The sequence below is a fragment of the Phascolarctos cinereus genome, unplaced genomic scaffold, assembly GCF_003287225.1.
Source record: "Phascolarctos cinereus isolate Bilbo 61053 unplaced genomic scaffold, phaCin_HiC Scaffold_726;HRSCAF=1367, whole genome shotgun sequence".
Classification (NCBI taxonomy): Eukaryota; Metazoa; Chordata; class Mammalia; order Diprotodontia; family Phascolarctidae; genus Phascolarctos; species Phascolarctos cinereus.
The window spans coordinates 115737002-115757749 of NW_027556098.1; the positions used below are offsets into that span (position 1 = coordinate 115737002).

At 41.4% G+C, this 20748-nt stretch overlaps 2 protein-coding genes across 3 annotated transcripts in view; one reads left to right on the forward strand and one right to left on the reverse strand.

Annotated features, from left to right (window-relative positions):
• SEC22A (SEC22 homolog A, vesicle trafficking protein) overlaps positions 1–20748 on the forward strand; it is a 160043-nt gene that overhangs the window by 128622 nt on the left and 10673 nt on the right. The gene's annotated exons all lie outside the window — the stretch shown is intronic.
• ADCY5 (adenylate cyclase 5) overlaps positions 1–20748 on the reverse strand; it is a 262353-nt gene that overhangs the window by 32758 nt on the left and 208847 nt on the right. Inside the window, 3 exon segments of the mRNA XM_020985965.2 lie at positions 7260–7347; positions 9985–10082; positions 13492–13636. Of these exon segments, the coding sequence (XP_020841624.1) occupies positions 7260–7347; positions 9985–10082; positions 13492–13636 (331 nt within the window).

Genomic DNA, 20748 nt, shown 5'->3' on the forward strand with positions numbered 1-20748 from the left:
AATTTATTTTGATTTATCAATAATCACTTCCATATGCTTTTGAGTTTAAAATTTTTCTCCCCCTTCTTCCCCACCACCCTCCCCAAGACAGCGCACAATCTGATATAGGCTATACATTTACATTCCTATTAAACATATTTTCACACTAGTGTTGTTGTAAGTAAAAATTAAAACCAATAAGAGGAACCATCAGAAAGAGGAAACAAAACTCAACAGAAGAGAAAAAAATAGCAATTCAACTTTCATAGTTCTTTTTTTGGGTGTGGATAACATTTTCCATCACAAGGCCTCTGGAGATGTCTTAGATACTTGTATTTATGGGAAGGGTTAAGTTTATCAATATTAGTCTTCGCACAACGTGGCTGTTATTGTGTACAACGTTGAACTCAATTTTTAAAAATGAATGTTAAAAATTGTTGTTACATGTAATTGGGGGGGGCAAATAAAATATTAAGAATAATAAAAAACCCAAACCCTGGGTCCAAATTCAGTGCTCTTTCAACTACACCATACTGGAATGTAGCTGTTTGTCAGAAGGAACTTCACTGGCAGAAAAAGAAGAACCAAAGGATCACAGACCCAGAGTTGGAAGGGACCTCAGAGATCCATCTGGTCTAACCCCATCATTTTAGAGAAAAAGAAATGGTGGCCTGCAGTTGAAATAATTGGCCCAAGGTCTTATGGATATTAAGCACCAGCGATGAGATTTACTTCTCTGTATGGATTTTTAAAGCAACCTAGACCATCCAAATTATTCCAAAAGGGTCCTTCTAATCAGGAGTTCTTGACCATTTTTATGTATGCCATGGTCCCCTCTGACAATCTGGTGCAGCACACAGACCTCTTTCACAGAATAATGGTTTTACATGCATAAAATAAAATACATAGGATTGCAAAGGAAACCAATTATACTGAAATAAATTTACCAACATAAAACAGGTTCATGAAATTTTAAGAACATCTGTTCTAAATGAAGTCAAAGTTATTATCTACATGCTTAATTAATGTTTATCACAGTTGTGCTGTTTGTATGGACACTTAATAACCTACTGGGAGCCCCTTATGTAATCCATCTGTATGATATATTTATGCCTATTTTATAGGGCTGACAATGTTTTTTTTTTTAATCTTAAATAGTAGAGGTTTATGGCTGGTGTATCTTTGTTTCTCTAGAAAATGGTTAGTGATTGCTGTGATTTATTTGATGCTGAGACCCTGGTCAGAAACTCAGCTCCCAATTAGAACATTCTTCCAATGAGAAAATTCAGTCTGCTTTAGGACTAGGATCTGCTTGAAGATGGAGTTTCCAGAAATGTATTACAGAAAAAGGTGAGGGTTGCCTGCATGTCTTGAAGGTCAGCATGCTTAGGAACCTTCAGGGTGCTTAAAGTAGGAGGGGTAGTATTTAGTCTTCCTTGAGCCATCCCCTTTGCTCCTGTGACGAGGAAGAACCAAGGATGACCTAATTCTGAAAGTTTCAAAGGCCAAGTCTGTGCCTGGACACAAGTCCCCCGACCAGGCATCTGGTGGTCCAGTGAATGAAGCACTGGGTCTGGAGTCAGGATGACCTGAGTTCAAATTCAGCCTCAGACACTTACTAGCCCTGTGGCCACAGGCAAGTCATTTAACCTCTTTGCCTTAGTTCCCTCATCTTTAAAATGGAGCTCATAATAGCACCTGCCTTTCCAGGCTCTTGTGTGGAGCAAATGAGATATTGTTTGGAAAGCATTTAGGACAGTGCCTAGCACATAGTAGGTGCTTAACAAATGCTTGTTTTCTGCCTTTCTTCTTTCCTTCCTCTCTCTATCCAACTGCCCTCCCTGACAGTTCACCTCTCCCCAACCCAATGCTAACTGTTCTTCTCACGCCCCCTTTTCCTCAGCCTCCTAGAAAATGGAGCTAGACCATTGTTACTGTGCTCTCTGCTATTCCCCATGTAAGTCCCACCCATGTAAGTCCCAGCCTGGATTTCCTCCACTAAACTCTGCAATCATCGAGCTGCTGTCCTGTCCTGCAAACTCTCACAGCTTCGTGTCTCACTAGGACAAGAGCAAGGTGGTGTGGTGAGAAACAACCAGAATCAAAAGAAATCAGTTTGGTTAGAAATTTTTTTTTCTTTTTTCTTTTCCTTCCTTATGAAAATTCTGAACTTAAAGGAAGAGAACAAAGCATTTTTTAAGCGCTTCCTAGGTGCTCAGCTAAGCATTTTACAAATATTATCTCATTTGATCATTAGTTTAAGCAACAATAAATAAATGAATATTTCCATATACAAAGTAGAATAAGAAAAGAGGATTGCATGTGAAGCTGCAAATCTACAGCTTGCTTTTCTTTAGAAGGATACAATAAATTCAATGCACTGTTTTCAAACCTGACCTGGCTTATCTGTGTTTCCTATGGACTGTCATTCTGTTCTCTTCTATCCATTTTTTTTAATGGCTCAATGACTAAGGGATTATTTTGAAATAGAATGCTGGACTCCAAGCCAGAAAGACCTGGGTTCAAATCCTTCCTCAGACATTAACTTGCTGTGTGACTCTGGGCAAGTTACCTAAGCATTCTGGGCCATACCTTCCTCATCTATAAAGTGAGGGGGTTGGGCTCCATGTCCTCCAAAATCTCTTCCATCTCTAAATCTATGATCCTGTGATCTTCTCAAAGAACATGAGAAAATATGAGTTCCAGCTTGAACTTAGAATTTCACTAGGTAGGGTTGGTTTTGGATTTTATTTTTGTTTTAATTAACAGTTTCATTTTTTAAAAAGATGACTTGGGTTCAGCTAAATAATGTTTTGGTTTTTTTTTAAGATCATTTTTACCATGCTGCATTTTTACAACAGTAAGCATAAATCAGTTAAGGCTGTGTAGTTTTTGGTGAGGCAATCAGGGTTAAGTGACTTGCCTAGGGTCACACAGCTAGTAAGTGTCAAGTATCTAAGGCTGGATTTGAACTCAGGTCCTCCTGACTCCAAGGCTGGAGCTCTATCCACTGCACCACCTAGCTGCCCCCTAAGGTTGTATAGTTTTGAGGAAAGAGGGCTGTGTGGTGACTTGATTGTGATCTTCAAGTATATGTCGATGGATTCGTGTTACATGTAAACAGAATTCTATAATCATGTGGTCCTTCCTGTATCAATGTAGACCACAAACCCATCCATGTCTTCTCATCCTGTGCAATCTTTGTCTGTGTCTTTCTAGCAATCTACCATGGGGGATGCAACTTAATTCAACAGTTATTTACTAAGTGCATACTGTGTGCTAGGTATTGGGCATAATTCAGTATTTCCATGGATATGTATTCTCAGTGGTATGGATTTTTGTTCTTACAGTGTTGATTTCAACCCATTCACATCTTCTTTTGGTACCAGGAATATAAAGCCAAAATATTCTGAAACCTTTCCTCCACTATGAATAATATTTTTTTTTTGGTGGCATGTCATGGGCATAGGGCCTCTGAAGCCACAATAATTATCTTAAATCAGAAAAATTAGTAGAACCAGTGTAAACAATGTAGCCATTGAAAAGCCGACAAATTAAATAATGCACCATTGCAGTCTGTCATGGAATCCTCTATGATCTTAACATACGCACGGAAGATGCTTTGTTTGAGGAGAGCCTTCAAGCCTGCATTTTGCTCTAAGCCAACTATTTTTATTTTATTTTTTGGTGAAGAGGAATCAAGAGACATTAGACACAATTGGATCATATATTCTCTACACCTCAGTACATATATTTTTAGACCTCACAGTCAAATGTCAAATGCAAAACGTTTTAATGAGGGAAATGCTGAGTAGTTGTTTCTCCTGTACCCAAAAGGAGCAGAAATAAGCTCCTGAGAGATAGCACTGTATAGTGGGAAGAGCAATGTAAGTCAGGAGAACTCGGTTCTACTCCTAGAACTGTGATCAACTAGCTGTTGAAACTTCAAAAGAACTTCCTGGCAGTGCAGGAAGTGAAAACCTGGAATGATTCTCTGGAGGATGTGACGGAAGCTCCTTCCCTATTGCTTTGCTGTTGTTGCTGTTTTTAATTGTCTCTGTAATTTTTTAATTGTCTCTATAATTATTATAATTAATTCATTTATTTTTAGTTTTCAACATTCACTTCCATAAGATTTTGAGTTTTAAATTTTCTCCCCCTCCTTCTTCTCCCTTCCCAAGATGGCGTGCAATCTGATATAGGCTCTACTTATACATTCATATTAAACATATTTTCACATTAGTCATGTTGGTTTTGTTTGTTTGTTTTGGGGTCAAGTGATTTGCCTAGGGTCACGCAGCTAGTGTCAAGTGTTTGGTCTGAGGCCGCATTTGAACTCAGGTCCTCCTGACTTCAGGGCCGGTGCTCTATCCACTGAGCAACCTGGCTGCCTCACATTAGTCATGTTGTAAAGAAGATTTAGAACTAATGAGAAGAACCACGAGAAAGAAGAAACAAAACAACAAAAGAAAAGGAGAACAAATAGTGTGCTTCCATCTGCATTCAGACTCCAAAGTCCTTTCACTGGATGTGGATAACTTTTTCCATTGCGAGTCTTTTGGAGTTGTCTTAGATCCCTGCATTGCTGAGAAGAGCTAAGTCTATCAAAGTCAGTCATTGCCCATTGTGGCTGTTGCTGTGTACAACGTTCTCCTGGTTCTGCTCACTTCACTCAGCATCAGTTCATATAAGTCTTTCTGGGTTTTTCTGAAGTCAGCCTGTTCATCATTTCTTATAGTACAATAGTATTTCATTACATTCATATAGCACAACTTGTTTAGCCATTCCCCAATTGATGGACATCCTCTCAATTTCCAATTCTTTGCCATCACAAAAAAGAGCTGCTATAAATATTTTTGTACATATGGGCCCTAGAAATGGTATTGCTGGGTCAAAGGGCATGCACAGTTTTATAGCCCTTTGGGCACAGTTCCAAATTGCTCTCCAGAATGGTTGGATCAGTTCACAAGTCTACCAACAATGCATTAGTGTTCCAATTTTCTCACATCCTCTCCAACATTTATCATTTTCTTGTTTTGTCATGTTAGCCAATCTGATAGGTGTGATGTGGTAGTTAGAGTTGTTTTGATATGCATTTCTCTAATCAATAGTGATCTAGAGCATTTTTTCATATGACTATAGATGGCATTAATTTCTTCCTCTGAAAACTGCCTGTTCATATCCTTTGACGATTTGTCAATTGGGGAATGACCTGTATTCTTATATAGAGAACTGAGTCAAATTTATATTTTAGAAATGAGGCCTTTATAAGAGACACTGGCTGTAAAAATTGTTTCCCAGCTCTCTGCTTCCCTTCTAATCTTGGTTGCATTGGCTTTGTTGGTGCAAAAACCTCTCAATTTAGCATAATCAAAATCATCCATTTTGCATTTCATAATGTTCTCTATCTCTTCTTTGGTCATAAATTCTTCCCTTTTCCATAGATCTGAAAGGTAAACTATTCTTGCTCTCCTAGTTTGTTTATAGTATCAGCCTTTATATCTAAATCATGTATCCATTTTGATTTTGTTTTGGTATAGAGTGTTGTTGTTTTTACAGAAAGGATTCTACTGAGATATAATTCCTGAGTGGCCAAAGGCAAGAGGGGAGAATTATTGCAATGATAATGTCACAGTGTTTCTTACTAGATTTTCTATACAACTAGAGAAATGGATGGAGAAATGCCCAAAACCAGGAAAGGGAGGTGGATGGTTCATGAGTGATTACTCTCATTAGGTGGTGCCATGTTTTTTTTCCTGGACTGGAGTTCTCTGTAGCTGGTCTTATGCTGTTGTTCCCCCCAGGGGCTGAGAGATTTAACTCTAAGACTGTAGCAGAAGAGGATGTTTTCTAGAAGGTAAGCTTCTCCCTCTCCTCAGAAGTAAAAAGAAAGAGTTTTACAACCCAGAAGGGATAGGAAGAATGAATGGACCTGGGTTTTTGTGACCCTGGAGTGGCTACTTGTGGGGCAGGATAATAATAATAAGAGATGACATTTACATAGCACTTTAAGGTGGGGGCTTGCAAGTTCTGACATAGAAAGGATATGATGTTGAAGTGGAGACAGGTAAATGAAGGAAGCTGGAGGTGACGAGATGCCATAGCAGGAATGGATATGTTTTCCATTTACTAGTCTTTCCCTTTCCCATTGCCTAGATTGGAAATCTTAGCATTAAGGAAATGAAGCTTAGGGTAAAGCCAAAGGGAAAGGAAAGTAGTGAAAGTGGGACCAAAAAAAATTTTTTTTTCAGAAATGACCAGAAGGTATTTGTGCTAGGCAGTTGTCCCAGAGAGGGGCTCAGATTAGTCGGGGCAGAATGTATAGTGGCAACAAGATGTAGTTAAAAGAGCCCTGGAGAATTGGGTTCTTGCAAAGGCGATAACATTGATACCAAGTGGGTGAGTGAGGCAAGAAATTTTTCCCCTCCCTGGGGAAATCTGTGAAAATCAAACTAGATAGTGAGTTACTAAGGGCCCTGCTAGCTTTGAATCTATGATCTTATGACTAGATAGTCTCTAAGGCCCTTTTCAGCTTTATATTCTTTGAATCCTATGTGACACAGGGATTCTGTTTGGGACGTTGGTGGCATTTGGGACAGATAGCTTTCTTTATACATGTACTTTTGGAACCTTCCTTTCTATCTCACTGAGGTCGAAGGATCAGAGCTCACTGGACCCTGCTATGGCAAAGGCATTCAGAATATTACCTCTACATTGTCCCTGACACATGAAAACCTGCCACAGATGGATCCAAAAGTGACATATTCTTGTCGAGGTCCACATCTGCTTTCTTTACAAACAGGTCCACAATAAAATATTCCAGTTCTCCCCCCACTGATCAGCCCTCCAATCTTGCTCCTTAACTATGACAACCACAGGGGGCAGCTAGGTGGCACAGTGGAAAGAGCACCGGCCCTGAAGTCAGGAGTACCTCAGTTCAAATCCAGCCTCAGACCAAACGCTTGACACACTTACTAGCTGTGTGACCCTGGGCAAGTCACTTAACCCCAACTGCCTAAAACAAAACAAAACAAAAAAAACAATGACAACCACAGATGCCTGACCACAATGCCATTCTCTACTTCCTATGCTGTGTCCTAAGAATAATTTTGAATCTCAAAAAACACCAGCTCCAGGAATTTGGGGTAGACACTGGGGACAGCCCTATGCCCAGCAAACCAGAACCAGGGCTTCTTCTGTCTTCCCTTTATCTACTTCAAAAGTATTATATCCTCTTAAATAGAAAAGAGGCCATGGAGGATGTTTGCTTGCTTACTCACCTTTACACAGGAGTAGATCACGGAGACAAACACCACTATGGTCAACAGCAGGAAACAGGTCAAGTAGAAAGCCAGCATAAACATGGAGCTGGAAGCAAAGAGAAAGTTGGAAGGATTCCTGGACAGTCTGGGGAAAAGAACTAAGGTTTCCTTCAATAAGGTAGGAAAAGGCAGTTACTCTGGCTTCCAGGGAATAGGTAGGTGATTTCCACACCCAGCCTTCCAAAGGAAAGCACTTCTGTGGTACATCAATTAGGCTATTCAGAGAGGTCTTGTCTAGTACAAGGGGAGCACACACTACACATTATAAATTTTAAAAGAACAACTATGGACCCCAGCTTTTCCTTCTGGATCCTGGATTCTGAATTGAAAACATCCTTCTAGGTAAAAATTTGGGATGATTTCTAAAAGAATTCTGACACAGAGTTTACTCCATTTCCTCTAAATGTACCTTATGATGATCACTAGGGCCCAAACTCAAACTTGTAAACAGATTCAGAGAATCCCTCCTCTCATAAAAATTCTTTTTCTTTCTCAAAATGTACCCAGCATTCTTTGTTACATTTCCTGATCGCTTAGGAGCAGCAAAAGCCTAGAGAAGACTAGGACCTAAGACCTAGTGTTGAATAATAGATTTTTAATATTTTAACCATTTTTCCATCATTTGATTAATTTTTATTTGTACACCCATTCCTTCATTCACAAAAGCATTTATTAAGTAACTGTTATATGTCATGCACTGTTAGGTGTTGGGGATATAGAAACAAAAACAAAATACTTATTGTCCTCAAGAAGCTCACATTCTAGGGGGGAGATGGGGAGACACATGACATGGACATGTAAGTAAACAAAATATACACAAAGTAAATAAAAAAGTACAGGAAGGGGGAAGGGAAGAAGGCACCTGACAACTGGGGAATCAGGACAAGCCTCACAGAAGAGGGGGCATCTGAGCTAAGCCTTGAAGGGATCTGAGGCAAGTAGAGACAGCATAATGGGGACAGCCTATGCAAAGTCAAAGGGAGATGGAATGTTGTGTGTGGGGAGTGTGGCAAGTAGCCGTATTTGTCTGGAATATGGTTGTCTTATTTATTCTTCCCTTAAAATACGTAGAAGTATATTTTCTTGACTTCATAAGAAATTACAAAGATTAATAGATTAAAAGAATCTCAGCCATTTTTGGAAATGTGCTGCCCTGGAGTCTTTGGGGGAGAGGGGGGAGAACTCTGCTGGTATCTGTCCATGATGCTAGGGTACAGACTAGAGTAGACCCACATATTCATGGGGAAGAGTTAGAATCTGCTAAATCCATCCCCTCCCATTGTCTCCTAATTCTTATAATAGGTGAAAATAATATTTCATCTTCCCTATTCCATGTCCAATTTCCAAGAAATCCTATTTCCATTTTTTTCCACTTCAATCACAGCCTTTCAACAGGAAATAGCCTATGGGTTTGAGCTGTCCATCCCTCCCTCCTCCCTGCCCCTTTCAAAGGGAAATCACAATTATAGATGATAGATACCAGCCTGCATGAGCCTGGGGGGATTCCCCAGAGAGGGAAAATAATGGTAGCAAGTGCATTTCATTTTTGAATTGTCAGTCTCTCCACCAGGGGTGTGCAAAAACAAACAAAAAAACCAAACCTTTAAAGTCTTCTGAAATTCCTTTGCTTTCAATAACAGAAGATTGGGAGAAGTTAAGTACTGTTTGCTGGGTTAAAGGAAAATGAAAGCCTCACCAGGGAAAGTGAATACTCAACAGCCATTTAAGCCAGGTATTTGTTCCAGCCCAAGCGTCTGCACTTAACTGTCTTAAACCAACTTGTGAAGGGGAAAAAGAAATTCTTTATAACAGGGAAAGAAACACTTTTTAAAGTGTATTTTTAAGCTTCCCTAGAGGGGAGATTTGTCAGAGAGTAACTTCAGTCAATTCTAGAGCCACAGAGCTGCTGCCAGAGGGTAAAATAACATCAACACAACTTGGAAACTGAGGCAACCCAATCCATTGATCTGTGTTACTGCAGAAGCAGATAAAAGTTGTTGGAGTAATTAATGATATGCAATTATACACAAAAGGGGGGGACTTAATATGCATACAGAATGTGATATTCTTGCTTATATTACAATTACTTATTTCCTTTTAACATTTTTGATAGCACTAGTGACTTCATTTGAACATAGACAAATACGGAAACAATGAACCAGCACATAGTGTATGGCCCATTAATGACCTGGATGAATGTTTAGTGTGACTAACTGTGAATGAAGTGCCTGCATTTTAACTCACATATCACAACTCAGACATTAGTCAGTGTTTTCCCCTTTTAAAGAATTCCTACATTGAGAAAACTTACACTTAATTCCATGACCCTTGCTTTCTCTCTCCTCACCTTCTAGGATCATAGACTTAGAGCTGGAAGAGACTTTACAGGCCATTAAGTCCAACCCCCACCCCCATTTATAGATGAGAAAACTGAGGTCCAGAGAGATGAAGCCACTTGTCCTGGGTCACACAGCTAGTAAATGCATAAGGCAGGATTCAAACTCAGGTCTTCAAAGCCCAGCACTAGCCCCTGCACCACCTAGCTGTCATATGATGACATCATAGAGTATATCTTGTTTCTGGACCTAAAATTTGCTTTGTTGGCTAGAGAAACAAGTGTCTCTACCCTTCTGAGACCTGGGATGCTTGCAATCAAGAAGAGTGGGGCAGAGGAAGTACTCACTGTGGCATGATGGTGATCTGGACAAAGCAGATGAAGAGGAAGACAAGGGAGGCACAGGCCACGTAGGCACCGAAGCGGTCGTCCACCTGCTTAGAATACTGAGAGGAGAAAAAGGAGAGGTTTGGAAAGACATCTGGAATGTAGAATCAGGCAACTCTGACTCCATAATTCACTCTAATGAGTCCCCCTTGGGCCACGTCAGTTCACACAGCCAGTCTTTCATGACAGGGTTAATGCCCTAGCAACACCACTAGATGGGGATAAACCAACCCAGACTGGTGAGTAGGTCTGGGGCGGGGGAGGGAGAGGAGTTCTTCCTAAAGAATTAAGAATTTAAAATTCTTATCACCGTGAAAAGCACTGGAGGTAGAGTCTGTCCAACGCCCATTCCATAACTTACTCTGCCCACAAGTAGAAAGTTAATAAATCAAGGCACTAAAATTATATAGTGGAGGGCATGCCTCCACTGTGACCTTTGACAAGGTATTTCACTTCTGAGCCTCAGTTTCTCCATCCATAAAATGAGCCTGTTGAACTAGATGATTTGTAAGTAAGGTCCCTTTCACTTCTAACATTCTCCTAACATTCTCAGTACCGTCTCTGAGAGATACTGTAATGCAGAACATTATTTTGCCATTTAGGTAGTAGGGCCCTTTAAGCCATGAAAAGCAAAAGTTGGTGCTTAATCTTGCCCCAGACCTCTTTCCTCCTAAATCTAAACAACAGTGAAATGTACTCTTGCATAGCTCAGCATAGCCCGTACCTCCAATGCAAATGGATAAGAAAGCTTGCAATATAATTGCTTTAGATAATTATGTTTATACCAGACCAGGACACCTGGTCTGGTTGTATGATCTCTGACCTGTAATAATGGGGTGCTCGGGTGCTTGTGCTTGTACTTGTGCCCCAATTTCTCCCTAGTCTCAGAAACACTGTCTCTGACAACCACTCCCCAGCCCAAGGACACTGTGCCTAGCAGTTATTCATGCATGGGCCTCAGTATGACCCTTGTCTCTCTCCCTGGTACAGCTACACAGAGCTGAGCTGCTCAGGCCCCAGCCCTCAGATCATGTCTCTGGAAGCCTCCCAATTCCTCAGTAAGTTCCTGTGTTGTGAGAAAGCTTTCCCTTGTTGCAGAGCATTCTTTCATCAAGACAGAGGGAGAGGGGTGTCCTTGGCCAGCCCAAGGACTCTTCCTCCTGCCAGACTCCAAAGATCCATCCCCCTCCTTGTCCTGTATACTCCCTGTACTTTCCCATCCATAGCCCCCAAAGACACCTGCACCTTTGGATTACCTCATCAGTGTTCCTGGCATTTCTTTCCTATGCTCTTTTCCATATAAACCCTAGCTCGACCCCTGATCGGGGCTGCTTGATTTGGATGTGCATACCCCTTGCAGCCACGTGCTAATAAATCCACATCTTAAATTACGTCTGGACTTCGCTCGCTGATTTCTCGGTACAACAATGCAATGTGGCACAGTTGGTAGAGAGCTAGCCTTGAGTCAGGAAGACCCAAGTTCAAGGCTTTTCTTTTACAGTAATGGTGGCTGTGTGACCCTAAACAAATCACTTAACAACCCAGTGCCCCCCAGCCATACTGTCCTGTACTCTCTAAGGCTATAAACTATATTGTAGATGTATGTGTGTAGAGTGTTTTCTCACTGGAAATTTCATATATCAATGAAATCATAGTTTGGGGCCAAAAAAAAAATTTATGACTGATCCACTCACAGAAACAGAAGGATTTTTCCTGCCATCCAGAATTGTCTTGGCTCAGATTCAAGCCTCCTGCCTTCCCTGTAGCTCTGGACCACACCAGTCCCTTGTTCAGTTTTCCTCTCCTTTCTCAGTGTGGCCTACCCTTGGGCCCAAAAGTAGTTCAAAAGAAAGTGACTGGCACATGTAGAAACATCTCCATCCCAGATATGCATATGGACTATTTGTGCTTGACCTGTGGTAGAGCCGTCTGAGCTCGCGATGGTTTGATCAGCCACACTCAGACAGACACCCTGTACAGTGACCCCGATATCATGATGCCATTTTGGTCCTCTTTGGATACAAAGGACAACAATGACCCCTGGGCCCCATGGTAGGACTCACTGGGGACCTAGGGGCATATGTATGTACCAGGGAGAGAAGGAGAGTTCCCAAGCTCAAGTATTTGGGGAAAATTAACCAGGGGATTTCTGATTTCTCCCTCTCAGAGAGGACTTTGTTCTCTTAACATTCACATGACAGCAAAACAAAAAAGCTCGTGGACAGGAAGAACCAAGAGCAATTCAAGCTCATGACTTAGTGACAATCCACAGGACTGCCACAGCCTGTCCTCCCAGAACTTTTCTGCTACCCATTCTCCTCTGCTCATTTGTTTTCTCCAGCCAGCGCCTGGTGATCTGCACGAATAAGGCTAATTCCTATTTTTAGTCACTGCCCCTCTCTGGGCCTAAACGTCTCCTCTGTAAAATACAGGAATTGAATTAGATGATCCCTGCGGTCCCTTCCAGCTCTAATACTCTGAGATCCTATGATTAATTATAAAAATGTAATTGACATTTACATGGCACTTGACCTTTTCAAAGCGTTTTCCAAAGCTGTCATTTAATTAGATCCTTACCACAACCTTGTGATGTAGGTAGAGCAGGTATTTTGCCCAATTTACTGATGAAACAATGGAGGGCAGAAGAGGTTAAGTGACTTATTCCCAAATATAGCTAATGGGCTAGCCTACTCAGGAAAAAAACCCAGGCCTCCATTCTCCTGCACCAGGCTCTTTCCTTTTTTATCCACTGGCTATTGCTTCAGGCTATGCTAATGGTGCAGAACTCTGGCACGTATAATCCCAAACAATGGATAATCCAGAATAATTTGTTTTTGGCTTTGGAAAGCATAAAGGTTTTTCCACAGTAGATCTATCTTCCTAATTAAGTACTCCTCAGTTTAACTCTGAAGTGGGTTTACATTCCCTGCATGCATACCAGCTCACAAGGGAGGCCATTTGGTGTTGCAGAAAGAACACTGGAATAGGAGTCAGGAAACCTGAGCTTTGGTCCTGGCTCTAACACTAAGTATCTTTGTATCTCTGAACTCCACTTCTCTGGGGCCTCAGTTTCTTCAACTACAAAAATGAAAGACATAGAATAGATGGCCATCTCAAGATACCCTTGTTATCTCTCATATTCAATTACTCTAGTTAGAATGCTGGGTGGTATAGCTCCTTAGTAACATAATATCTAACAAATGAAGGCTATAAAATCCCTCTTATACTCTCCAATTTTTGGCTGCCCCCATTTCACAGGTGGAAAAACATAGGTCAAGAAAAGGGACCTCACCTACTTTGCTGGAGGAGTTTTTCTCCAGAGATTTAGCATTTTAAGTCAATGACTAGTAACCTAGTTGGAGTAGTTAGTCTGAGGAGAGGAATGCACGCTTGGGTTTTGAGTTCTACCCCACCCCCTGAACTGATTCCCCCACCCCAAATCCCTTTGTCTGCCCAGGACTGGGTTACCTTTTTCTCTAAGTCAGGCTCTCTGAAAGTTAAGAGGAACTTCCGGACGTGTTCTGACCTCAGCCGATCAATGCTCCTGGCATCAATAGCTCGGCCCAGGAACTCATCCACCTCATCTTCCGGGTTCATGTTTTCTTGGGTGTTCCTGGGAGGGAAGGGGCACAGACCCAAGACAGATACACCACCCAGGGAGAAGTTACATTAGTGGAAACATGTGTTCTTGTTTCTGGACCAAGCCCTGGAGGTGAAGCATGGCGGAAGGGAAGGTGAGGCAGAGCAAAGCAATGAGGTCAAGCTCAAATGGAAATGGGCCATTAAGTCATACATAAAGGTCCCTGAGGGATGCATACTGACTTAAAAACCCCACCTATTAATATAATCTATGTTTTATTGGATTTTTATTTATTTTTAATTTTAATTATTTTTTTATTTTTTAAAGAAAATTTAATTTAAAATTATTTTAATTATTTGTTAAATATTTCCCAATTACATTTTAATCTGATTCAAGGCTGTGGTCGGGAGGATTGAGGGCCACATAAGAGTGTTTGACACCTCTGGAGTGGACTGTGCTTTTATGAAGACAAGAGAAACCTGAAGGGCCCATAATACAAAAATCACAGCCAACTCCTAACTGTCTGTTATCACAGGGGAAGGTGGAAGGGAACAACACAGGCTACTGAAATCCTTAGAAAATCCAAACCTGTCATTTTTTCACCAATATAGATTATGTCTCACATAAAAGAAACCTGACAGTCATTAATCAGAACCTTGTAGAGCAAATAATTTTGAGGGAGATCATTCCCATCACAGAAGGTTTAGTCACTTTACAAAAAAGGTCTCACTGTAGGATTCCTTTGACCAGACAGCTTCCTGGGTCTGTCTGATAACTTAATTTACAAAAATCTGATTTATGCACAACTTTTAAATGAACAAGTCCATCTTCCTAAAGTAAGGCACACTTGTAATTTGTAACCCTAACCTACCAGCCAACCCTTTAGTCTGTTTAGGGGAGAAAGCAAAGAAGCAGGAGGGTGGGGGTGGTTCAGAGGGATTGGAGGGAAAAGGGGGCCTGGAAAGGCAGGGACTGGGAAAAAGGAGCAAAACTCGACTAGTTTCTTGTTTTCCAAACACAAGTTCTATAACCTAAGGCTATAGTTCTTCAGAGCTCAGTTTCAGTGACCAGATTATCCAAACCTCTGCCAGGATCTGAACACCATCTTTTGCCCATCTGCCACTTCTTCTTCCTTTTTTCTCCTCCCTAGAGTATCACTTCATTTCTATTCCCCAGCATCAACAGACTTTGGGCCTCAGCACCCAATCAAATAAGTCGTGTTCCCCCAAAACAGGGATGTTTGGCATGTCTGGTAGTTTCCCCTGAAAGAGAGACTGAGGCTCCTCCTGTCATTTCTTTATGCCTTCCTTGTTGCCAAGGGGAAGGAGCTTAGCCAGCTCTCTGAGGAGGAGGATGAAATGTGCTGCATTCTCAATTGTGGTCCATACCACCACTGTAAGGGTGGAGAGATGGCTACATGTTGGAGAGCTTGTAAAACACAATCGTCACTAGGTGGAGAGTCAGACTACCCCAGAGATGATCTAAAGCTGGGGGGTAGGGGCAGGGGGTGGGGTCCTTAACTTGGAGACTTGTTAAAAATAAACTTGTTTGTTTTTAAAATTTTCATAAACATTTCAACATAATTGGTTGCCTTTGTAATCCTATGTATTCTATTTTATGAATTTCATTATCCTGAGAAGGGGTCAAAAAGGTGTTCCCTGATTGCCAAAGGGATCCATAACGTAAAAAGGGATAAGAAACTCTAAAGTCATCATGGCCGCTTTGTGATTCCATAAACATTATTCCCTAGAGTAATCTAACCAGAAGGGTTTGGAGTGATCTGATGGGGCTGGCTTTTTGGAAAACTGAGCTGAATGTGGCTCTGCCCTTGACTGGCCTTTTTAAGGGTAGGTTACTTTTCCTTATCCCCATCCCCCAATCTTAGCTATCTTTTTCCTCCCATAGTAGAAAGGACACTCTGAAATCAGAGCACTTGGGTTCAAATCCTGATTCTGACACTTACTACCTGTTGACCTATCTGTGCCTCTGTTTCCTTGTCTATAAAATGAGGCGGTTGTACTAGATCACTTCTGAGGTCCCTTCCGGCTCCAGTGCTTTGATCATTAAGACCCTCTCATGGTGCCCTACATCAAGGTTTGGACAGGCCTCTCCCTGCCACGATTCTCAGATCAGCTATTTTCCTTAACCCAGTTCAGCTCCAGGTCACATATTGGGTAGAGAGAAGGAAGTCCCACTTAAGAACACAAGGTGAATCCATCCTGATCCTGTTCCCCACCAGATCCTAGAGTCCTGCTGGGCCCTTTAAACTGGGAAAAGGAGTTCAGCAGAAGTTGGAAGGAGGGCATACCATTGTTCACAAAAAGAGGAATTTCCTCTATTCGGTGTTGCTACGTTTAACTCATTGGGGTTCCTCATCTGTAAAATGGAGAATGAACCCCAGGGCTTCAGTAGTCCTTGGCTTCATGATTCTCTGTGAATGCCCCATTCCATTTTGAATCATTTCTGAAGACACCTCAAGCTCTTGTGTTTGGGCCTGATCAAACACCAGCAATGAGTACTGCCAATCAGCACCTCCTCTCTTCCAGGTTTTCGTGTGACCATGTTCCTTTATTCTTTTAACATAAACTCTGTTAGTCCTGGCGGTGGTGGGAGATTGCTGTGGTTTGAGACTGGCCCTAATCTGGGTCACCTGGAAGGAGTTAACTGACAGTAACAGACTGAACTGGAAAAAAAGAGGTTGGGGACGGACACCTTCTGACAGAGGTGACAGACCCAAGCTGCAGTATGAGCCATACTTTTTTGGATGTGGCCAACTGGGGATTTGTTTTGCCTAATTATGTATATTTGTTTTAAGGGCCTGTTTGTTTCATTGGGAGGAGGGGCATAGGTGGGAGGAAGAAAAAACAAATCCTTACCAATTTTTAAAAATCAATTGCAATTAAGTGACTTGCCCAGGGTCACACAGCTAGTGTCTGAGGCTGAACTTGAACTCAGATCCCCCTGACTCCAGGGTTGATGCTCTATCCACTGCACCTCCTAGCTTCTCCCAATACTTGCCAATTTTAAAAAGTTTTTGAAAAAGAAAGAAAAGAGGCTGGTTGCATATGTCCTGCTTTATACTTCTTAGTTCTGTTTTCCTTCTGTGACTTAATACTGTCCTAGAGGTGCTATATTCCCAATGTGGGTTGTTTTTTTTACAGGGGGTGGAGTGGGGACAGGGGGGAATCTCTGGCTTCTGACTTCATCTGAGTGGGTAACTCTTCATGTGGAAAAACTCTTCACTGATGCAGACTTGTAACATTTTGGTCATTAATGATCTTAGAGAGTTTCCTGGGACACTGAAAAGTCAAGTGACTTGCCCATGGTCACACAACTAGTATGTGTCAGAGATAGGATTTGAACCCTGGTCTTTCTGACTCTACCCACTATGTCACACCTTTCTCCTCTCCACATACTAGTCCTTGGCAATTGCATCTGCACAATTCAGTTTAATAATCATTTATTAAGCCAAGGTATTGACTTCAGTCGTTACCTCTAGGCAGATGATTTCCAAGTCTCCATCTTGGGCTTCCAGCTCTACCCTGGGCTCTGGTTCCACATTTCCAACTATTTGCTTGCTCTCTCTACTTAGCTGTCCCACTAATATCTTAAATTTAGGGACAGAAATAAAGACTATAGACAGCTAGAAGGTTCAGTAGATAGAGCACCAGGCCTGAAGACAAGACGACTTATCTCCTTGAGTTGAAATCTGACCTTAGACACATAATAGTTGTGTGACCCTGGACAAGTCACTTAACCCTGTTTGCCTCAGTTTCCTCATCTGTAAAATGAACTGGAGAAGGAAATGGCAAAACACTCCAGTATCTTTGCCAAGAAAACCCCAAGTGGGGTCATAAAGAGTCAGACATGACTGAAATGAACGAACAAGAAGAGGCAGAGACTAAACGGATGGTTTCATTGATACAGGGAATACCTGGACGAGGAAACTCCCTTGACTGATGCACTGGAACTTAATTTTAGAGATGTTGTCCATAGTAGAGCATTAGATTAACTGACTCACCCCAGGCTGTGAGCCAGTAGGGATCAGAGGCAGAAACTGAACCCAGGTCTGATCCCAAAGCCAAGCTGGATCCGTTAGGCTTCTCATCTTTAACTTAACATATCTAAAATGGAAACCATCATCTCCCCAAAACCTGCTCCTTCTCCAAACTTCCTCATTTCTCGTAATGGTACCACCATCCTCCCAGTCACCTAGGATCCATTCTTTATCTCCTCTCCCTCCATATGCAATCAAGTGACCAAGCTTGGTTCCATCTCTCAAAGCCCTTGCCTTTCCATTTCTGCTCTAGTTACCCCTCACTTGGCTAATGATAAGAGCCTCCTGTCTCTATTTCTTCCTCCCATTTTTCTTCTCTCCAGTTTATCCTCATCACAGCAGCCAAAGTTATCCTTCTAATCTACATGTCTGATTGTGTTTTCTCCTCCATCTTATCTCCTGCCTCCCACTGTTTACTGAAAAGAATATGGACTTCTTAGCTTAGCCTCAGTCTAACTTTCCAGTTTTATTTATCCTAGGATCATAGCTCTAGAGCTGGAAGGGACCTCAGAGATCATCTGGTCTAACCCCCTCAATTTACAGATGGGGAAACTGAGGCTCAGGGAAACAACTTGCACATGGTCATCAAGTATTAATTGTCAAGATTTGAACTTATTCCTCCTGACTTTACTGCTGTTGCTCTTTTGACTTCATAGAGGGCACTTCATTTACTATTTTCCCATCTCATCCTGTGGACTCTTGCTCTCGCCATCTTTCCACACCGTGCCCTGTATGTGGAATAGTATAATAATAACAAATAGTAGCAGTTATATTGTTCTTACAGTTTGCAAAGTGCTTTAATAGTATCACAATAATCCTGGGTGGTAGGTGCTATCATTATCCCTATTTGATAGATAAGAAAACTGAGGCCAAGAGAATTAAGCAACCTGTCCAGAGTTACACAGCTAGTAAGTGTCAGAGGCTGGAATTGAACTCAGAATTTCCTGACTCCAAGTCTAATGCTCCATTCACTGCACCATCCAGCTGCCTTTTTCCTCCAAGGGCCAGCTCTCATGCCATCTTCTCCATAAAACTTTCTGTAATTCTCTGCACTGCCCATGACTAGCAGTAATCTTCCTCCTCAAAGTTCTCAGGTCAGTCTAACCTCCTCTATGCTCTAAATCCTATTCTAACTTGTTTCCCAGTGATTTGTGTACATGATTCTACTTGACTATAAGCCCCTTAAGGACAGGGATTATCATTTTAAAATTTTTTATTTTTTTATTTTTGGTGAAACAACTGGGGTTAATGACTTGCCCAGAGTTGCACAGCTAGTAAGTGTCATATGTCTGAGGCCAATTTGAACTCAGGTCCTCCTGACTCCTGGGCTAGTATTCTATTGACTGTGCCACCTAGCTGCCCCCAAATTTTTATTTTTTCTTGTGAACTTAAAAATCATCAACAAACATAAACTTTTCGATACACAAAGATGGAAAAAGTGAGATTGTATATGAAATCATGAAGTTGTATTATATGCTGTTTGTTTTCTTTAAAAGTATACATTCAACTTAACAAGGAAGTAACACAATTGCCCTGTTCATGTGTCCCTTATGAACTTTGTGTGTAATTAAGAAATATTTTATTGATTTTAAAAATTTATTTGTTTTTTCTTTTTGCTTTGGGACTGTCATTTTTCATTTTTGTATCCTCAGTGTCAGCACAATGCCTTGCACATAGTAGTTGCTGAATACTTTAATATTTTACCAGGCTGTAATTTCCTTGTAAATGTACTCCCTCTATTGACACAGATCACAACTGCTCTGTATCAACATTCCAGACTGGCATCATGCGTAGAACATTGTACTTGGAGTCAGAAAGACCTGGGCTCAAAGCGTCTGCCTTAGATACTTAGTAGCTGTGTGGCTTGGGGCAAACCACCCAGCCTCTGTCTGTGTCTCTATTTACTCATCTATAAGATGAGAGAGCTGGACTGGATGGCCTCTAAGGGCCCTCCCATGTCTAAATCTATGTTCCCATGTACTATGTCCACTCTCGCTGAAATACACATAGCCCTGCAGCTAAGGCGATGATGAGAGTCTCTGTGCTTCAGCTAGCCCTTGACAAAAGATCTGCAGTCCATCACGGCCTATGCTCAAAGGCTTTCCAGGTTGGTAGAACCTGCCAGGGCTTGTGCTCTGCTGGTTGAACTCAGGGTCACTTTCAGGCCTCAATAAAGCACCAGAGTGGGACTTTAAGTGCTGAATAAATGTCTTTCAGGTTGAATTAAATACCCACAGGACTATAAGGGAGATGGATTCCTCAACCAAAAAAAAAAAAAAGGAAACAGCATCAACCCAGTGGGCAGTTATCCAAAGCCATAGTATCTGAAGCTATTGCTAACATATCTAACATCATCAATAGTAATTCTAGGACAGGCACTAATTTCGAGGGGATATATGAGTCATAAGGCACAGAATTTGAGCTAGAGAGGTCTTAGTGATCATCTGTTGGGAAAGAAAACACCTCTTTGTGAATTCTTAACTAAAAACCAGGGAGATGTTAATTGGCTAAATATATTAAAGGGCAGAACTTAACACGGTATTAATAGAAATGTCAAAGGCATGACTAGAACAGAGGTTTTTAATGTGAGGTCCATGAATCTGTTTTTTTTCATGAATTTGTTTTAAAAAACATTTTGATAATGGAATTTCAATAATTGATTTCCTTCATAATCCTGTATATTTTATTTTATGCATTTAAAAACGCTATTCAGAGAAGGAGTCCATAACCCAAATGAGCTAGGATCACTGTGAAAGAATTGTACTTATCCCTTCTTGTGAGCTGAGTGGATACTGGATGATAGGAAGTCGCTTTTTCTTCCTTGGGGATATAATCTAGGCTACTTCTCTCCTCCCAGCTGTCTGCCACTATGCTGTTACTTCTAGGCTTGTTACTTCCCACTCAGCCAGAAGACCATGTGTAAGCAAGGATATGACTTAGGATTGAAATTTGAAACAGAATCCAGCATTGCTGGTGTACGCATTCAAAACACTGACCTCCCTAGAAGGGCCCACTCCTCCCTCTGCCCTTGAACAGAATTTCAAATCGTCACTAAAGTCTAAAGAGGGAGGAATTTGAACCTCCCTTG